The 5,709-nt window shown below is 36.5% G+C and overlaps 1 protein-coding gene across 1 annotated transcript in view; it reads right to left on the bottom strand.

Moving 5' to 3' along the window:
• LOC111872887 (vascular endothelial growth factor receptor kdr-like) overlaps positions 1–5,709 on the bottom strand; it is a 21,575-nt gene continuing 15,866 nt past the window's right edge. The window contains 3 exon segments of the mRNA XM_023867143.2: positions 1–778; positions 3,839–3,975; positions 4,432–4,537. Coding sequence (XP_023722911.1) covers positions 427–778; positions 3,839–3,975; positions 4,432–4,537 — 595 coding nt within the window. The 3' untranslated portion in view covers positions 1–426.

Here is a 5,709-nt window from a genome sequence, read left to right as displayed (position 1 = left end):
TGAAGATGAGAATATTTCATGGCTTTATATTAATAAGCAGTTGGCTGTACACCAAGTCATGAATTGCTTCACAGCAAATAATAGTAAATACACATTTCACATTCACATGCTTGCTGCATTAGATGCAAAATTTAAAATGGTTTACCTTTATGCATAGGTAAATTTAACCCCTTTTCATGCTATTTAATCATAGAAAATTCTGGTTCGAGACACAGTAACAAAAATACCCTGTAAATTGCAAAAATCAAGTTCTTAGGCTTAGTAATGACAGAGTTTCATTAGGTGACAAAGGTATTGTTAATTACAGTATCATTCTTTTAGAAAAATGTACATTTTGGCACAAAACATCTAAGCCCATGAATTATTACATAATTTATAAATTATTTCCTAAGTAAAACAAATTTTTTAAATAAAGAAACGTTCCTGTTAGCCTTCAGGTGTTTCTACCACCATATACAGAGGATTTTCAAGGTTTGTTTGAGTACTGGGCTTCTGTCCCATGTTAAAATTGTCGTCAGAACTCAGAAGATTCATTTCGTGAAGAGGTTCCATCCCTGTTGCTCGTTGTTTTTGCATATGTGGAGAATATTTGAATGGATTGTTATCCATGTGGCCAGGACTGAAAATTCCTTCCTTGCCTGTCATGCTTAAATAACCAGAATTGTTTGCCTCACTTGAGAACTCAAACACACTACTATTTATCGAAAGTGGACTCACCACACCTGTTGGACTCCTCATGTTGAAATGCCTTATGTTGTCTGCTGGACATGAGACAAGGCTGAAATGGGCAATATTATCTGCTTAGCAGCTAAACTACTTCAGTCATTATGATTCAATTTTCACTTTTACATATGGATAATACAGCATAAGAATTCAACTGTATTAATGTAAATTTGTCCCTGCACTTAATTTGAAGACATGGGGGGGGGGCAGAGAGTAGTTTTAACCTCAGCACTAGATGGAGCTGACTAGCAGGCTTCACAACCTGGCCACTTTAGCCCTAGGATGACAACCTGTGCTGTCTATTGAATAGGAGGCTGGATGGGCCCCAGGACTGTTCCACACTTTGTGGAGAAGAGAAACATCTCTTGCCCCTTCCAGGAGTCGAACTCGCATTGCTCAGCTATCCAGACTGTAGTCCATCACTATACCAATTAAGCTATCCTAGCTCCATTCAATTCTAATCACTCACTCATGGAGCTGAGCCCTTCTTGAGAAGCTGCCAATTCTGCAGCTACTCAAGAACTTCCCAGCATTTTATGGAACCTGAAGGTGCATTACCATGTTCACAAGAGCTATCCACTGGTCCCTGTCCTCAGCCAGATCAATCCAATCTATACCATCCCATCCTGTCTTTCTAAGATCCATTTTAATATTATCAGTCCATCTACATCTTGGTCTTCCTAGTGGTCTCTTCCCTTCTGGCTTTCCCACCAATATCCCATATGCATTCCTCTTCTCTCCCATTCGTGTTACATGTCCTACTCCTCTCATCCTTCTTGGCTTGATCATTCTAATTATACTTGGAGAAGAGTACAAGTTATGAAGCTCCTCAATAAGTTCTCTCCAACCTCCCGTCACTTCATTTCTCTTTGGCCTAAATATTCTCCTCAACACCCTGTTCTCAAACACCCTCAGTCTACATTCAGCCCTTAATGTTAGAAACCAAGCTTCACACCCATACAGAACCATAGGAAAATTAGTTTTGTATAATCAAATTTTTATGTTTTTAGACAGTAGATGAGAAGACAAAAGGTTCTGGACTGAATGGTAGCAAGCATTACCCGAATTCAATCTCCTTTTAATTTCCTCCTGAGTCAGGTTTTGATTTGTTGTAGCCATTCCCAAACATCTGAACTGTACCACATTTTCAAAACATCGTTATGTCATGAATTTGTCCTGCATTCTGGTTACGAGATGGCAACATATACCTAGTTCTCTCTGTATTTACTTTTAGACCAAGCTCCTTATTAGTGTCAATTATAGTTTGTGTGTTTTTCTTTATGGTTTCTGTATTATCACCCAGTAGATTCACATCATCAGCACAGCTGATGTGTGCCATTTAATTTCAGTCCCACCTGGTTTTCCTGGACCTTCCTAATGGCACATTCTAAAGCCAAAGTTGAAAAGCAGTGGTGATAAAGNTCCCTTCTGGCTTTCCCACCAATATCCCATATGCATTCCTCTTCTCTCCCATTCATGTTACATGTCCTGCTCCTCTCATCCTTCTTGGCTTGATCATTCTAATTATACTTGGAGAAGAGTACAAGTTATGAAGCTCCTCAATAAGTTCTCTCCAACCTCCCGTCACTTCATTTCTCTTTGGCCTAAATATTCTCCTCAACACCCTGTTCTCAAACACCCTCAGTCTACATTCAGCCCTTAATGTTAGAAACCAAGCTTCACACCCATACAGAACCATAGGAAAATTAGTTTTGTATAATCAAATTTTTATGTTTTTAGACAGTAGATGAGAAGACAAAAGGTTCTGGACTGAATGGTAGCAAGCATTACCCGAATTCAATCTCCTTTTAATTTCCTCCTGAGTCAGGTTTTGATTTGTTGTAGCCATTCCCAAACATCTGAACTGTACCACATTTTCAAAACATCGTTATGTCATGAATTTGTCCTGCATTCTGGTTACGAGATGGCAACATATACCTAGTTCTCTCTGTATTTACTTTTAGACCAAGCTCCTTATTAGTGTCAATTATAGTTTGTGTGTTTTTCTTTATGGTTTCTGTATTATCACCCAGTAGATTCACATCATCAGCACAGCTGATGTGTGCCATTTAATTTCAGTCCCACCTGGTTTTCCTGGACCTTCCTAATGGCACATTCTAAAGCCAAAGTTGAAAAGCAGTGGTGATAAAGCATCTATTTGTTTTAGACCATTCTGGATAGGAAAATTATCAGACAACCATTTACCTATCACAGTGTTTCATTGTTGATACCAGTTCTTCTCCTGCATGTTTACACCACTTGGAAGTGGGCAGTATTTCCAACTGCACATTGCCTCCATCTTCAGATGGAAGATGAAAGTAGCTTGTGCCTCCAAACAGTAGCATCACTGCCCACTTCTGCATGTTACAAATACACAAGAAGGGGATAAATAACAGTTACTCATTTATTTACAAAGATTTATAATTGAAATAAATTGTTTTAACTGTTTATACAATGAGTACTGGAGGTTGCTTCCCTATGGTAAAGTGGCAGGGGCATGAAGTTTTCCACTCATCTCCACCTAGAGTAGAGGTTAAGAATGGTGGGTTATACCTCCAATTCCCCATGCATCTTCATAGCATGGTGCTTAACTGATTAAGCCCAAGGATATCTTTTCATTTACCTTTGACCTTCACAGTGCATGACTATTATCACAGAGCCCTTTAGGTTTAAGAGACTTGTAAGATTTTAGGTTCTCTCAGTTGTGGTTATGAAAAATTATGTTCTCTGGGATATAAAGTCATTGAGTATCAACAGATTCCATGACATTATATTCAAGAAGATAAAACTGTTTAACAAAGTTGCTTATAACTAAATGGTTGATGATTACTCTTGATATCTTATACAAAACCCTGCTTCTGTTTCCAGCCCCTTCCCCCCCCCCTTCACTGCTATAGCTGTGCTTATTTCCAACACCAGTCTGCGTGTACCAGATTTCTTATTTTTCCTTCTACCCTGAAGATGGAGGCGATATGTTCCTCCGAAACATCGGTTAACACCACATCTACACAGTGCCACATCCCAGAAGACTGCTTTCTTCATAGTCACTGCCATGAAAACCTCAAATCTTACATTTTATATGATGCTGTTTTTGGCTTTAAGATTTCCTACCCACCTGCTGACATTTTCATGTTGAGCCTCCTGTGGAGCAACCATGTTGTTGTAGGTAGGGGCACTCATCATATTGAGATAGTCATTATGCAGTTTTCTCTCATTCATGTCCACATATGGGTTATTCAGTTCCTCGTAATGCTGTAGTGTATTGAACAGATATGTGAAGAAACATTATGAGCCACTGAACCCAATTTAGACTTTGAATTTTAATGTAAATATATTTTTAATTATCTATATTAAAAAGAAACATGTTAAAATCTTAAATTATTGCTTTGAGAACTATAGTAATTATTAAAGTAACAGTAATTTAATTACAATTCAGTATTGAATTTTATCTTTATGATGTCCTCTAGATTGATTTTATAGTAACTTGGGCTTTGACGTGTTCTATATCTGGAGGCGCCATCGCCAAATGTAGATCTGATGAACAAAAATAAATTGAATTGAGTGAGAATTTTACTGTTTTTGCACAAACCACCTCATATTGATGTGATCACTGTGAATATATGATAAGTATAAAATAACAATAACAAATAAAAATCATGCCAGACTCTGAGAGTAATTTAAGGAGAAACTAGTCTCCATACAACTCACCCTCCTGATATTTTCATCTAGCATAGCACCTAGCTGCTCTACCAATTCTGAGAAGTAGGGTCGTTTAGCAGGCTGTGCATCCCAACACTGGAGCATTGTCCTGTATCTATACACATAGTTGTTAAGTTATGCAAACGTTAGGTTAGATCAGTATCCAAGTACACTATTACTGCAATATGCTTTAATACATTTGAAAAACTGAACATATGTCAGAGCACTAACTTTATGTAACTTGACCTCACAAGTCTTTAGTCTGCTAAAATGATTTTCAGTAATAGTGCTGTATGAATCTTACATACTGTGCTTCAGTGACAAAGATAAATTCCTGAACTTCTTAGTAAACAGCATGAATCTCTGGTTGCTACATAAGAGAATGACTGTTGCATAATATCCAGTACAACTCAGTAATACTTTCCAAAAATTCTTGAAAAATATGGCCACCTGCTGGCAAGCAGAAGCTTTACAATTGCCAATTTTAGGGGATTTTGTTTCAGTTTTTTATATTGTTTTAAAATTATGTTAATGCACTGTTTTCTCTTTTTTTTCTGTCTTGTATGTCAGTCATTGCATGGTTAGGTAAGAGAAAATTAGAATTATTTAAGTGTAAATATAGAGATAACACCAGGGTACATTACTTTTTAAAAGAATGCTCTTAAGTTAGACATTATAATTTTTAAGTATACATACATAGATACATAATTTCACAGATCTTTTGTCCGGAAACCGTACCGGATATTGAATTCGTCAGCAAGATGACATTGCAAAATGCAATCTAGTCTCAACAATTAAAATATTCAGGAATTATAAAATGAAAATACAATAATAAAATAAAAAGCAGTCATATAACAAATCTAGATAATACATAATCTTGGAAAGACAACAATAATGTATTATGCTTGCCTGTATGCCATGTATTCATCTACTGAATAAAATGCATTTAAAATAAGATAATCTTTTAGCCATCGTTTAAAAGTATTAATGTTGTCTTTCAAAGAATATATATTGTATGGCAAGTTATTAAATATTCTAATGGATGAAAAATGCACACTCTTTTGAATGGAAGATAATCTCACAAAGGAAACATGTAGTTTATTATGCCACCTGGTACTTAATTTGTGTATACCATTATTCACCTGATACATATCAGGATTTTTGAGTACAAACAAGACTATGGAATACATGTGTAAACAGGGGACAGTAAGTATGCTCATTGTCTTAAAGCCTTCCCTACATGAACTCCTTGGCCCTAATCTTAACAAAACACTTAATGCTCTTTTT

Source organism: Cryptotermes secundus, unplaced genomic scaffold (genome assembly GCF_002891405.2).
Source record: "Cryptotermes secundus unplaced genomic scaffold, Csec_1.0 scaffold371, whole genome shotgun sequence".
Lineage (NCBI taxonomy): Eukaryota > Metazoa > Arthropoda > Insecta > Blattodea > Kalotermitidae > Cryptotermes > Cryptotermes secundus.
This window is presented reverse-complemented; position numbering and strand designations above follow the sequence as displayed.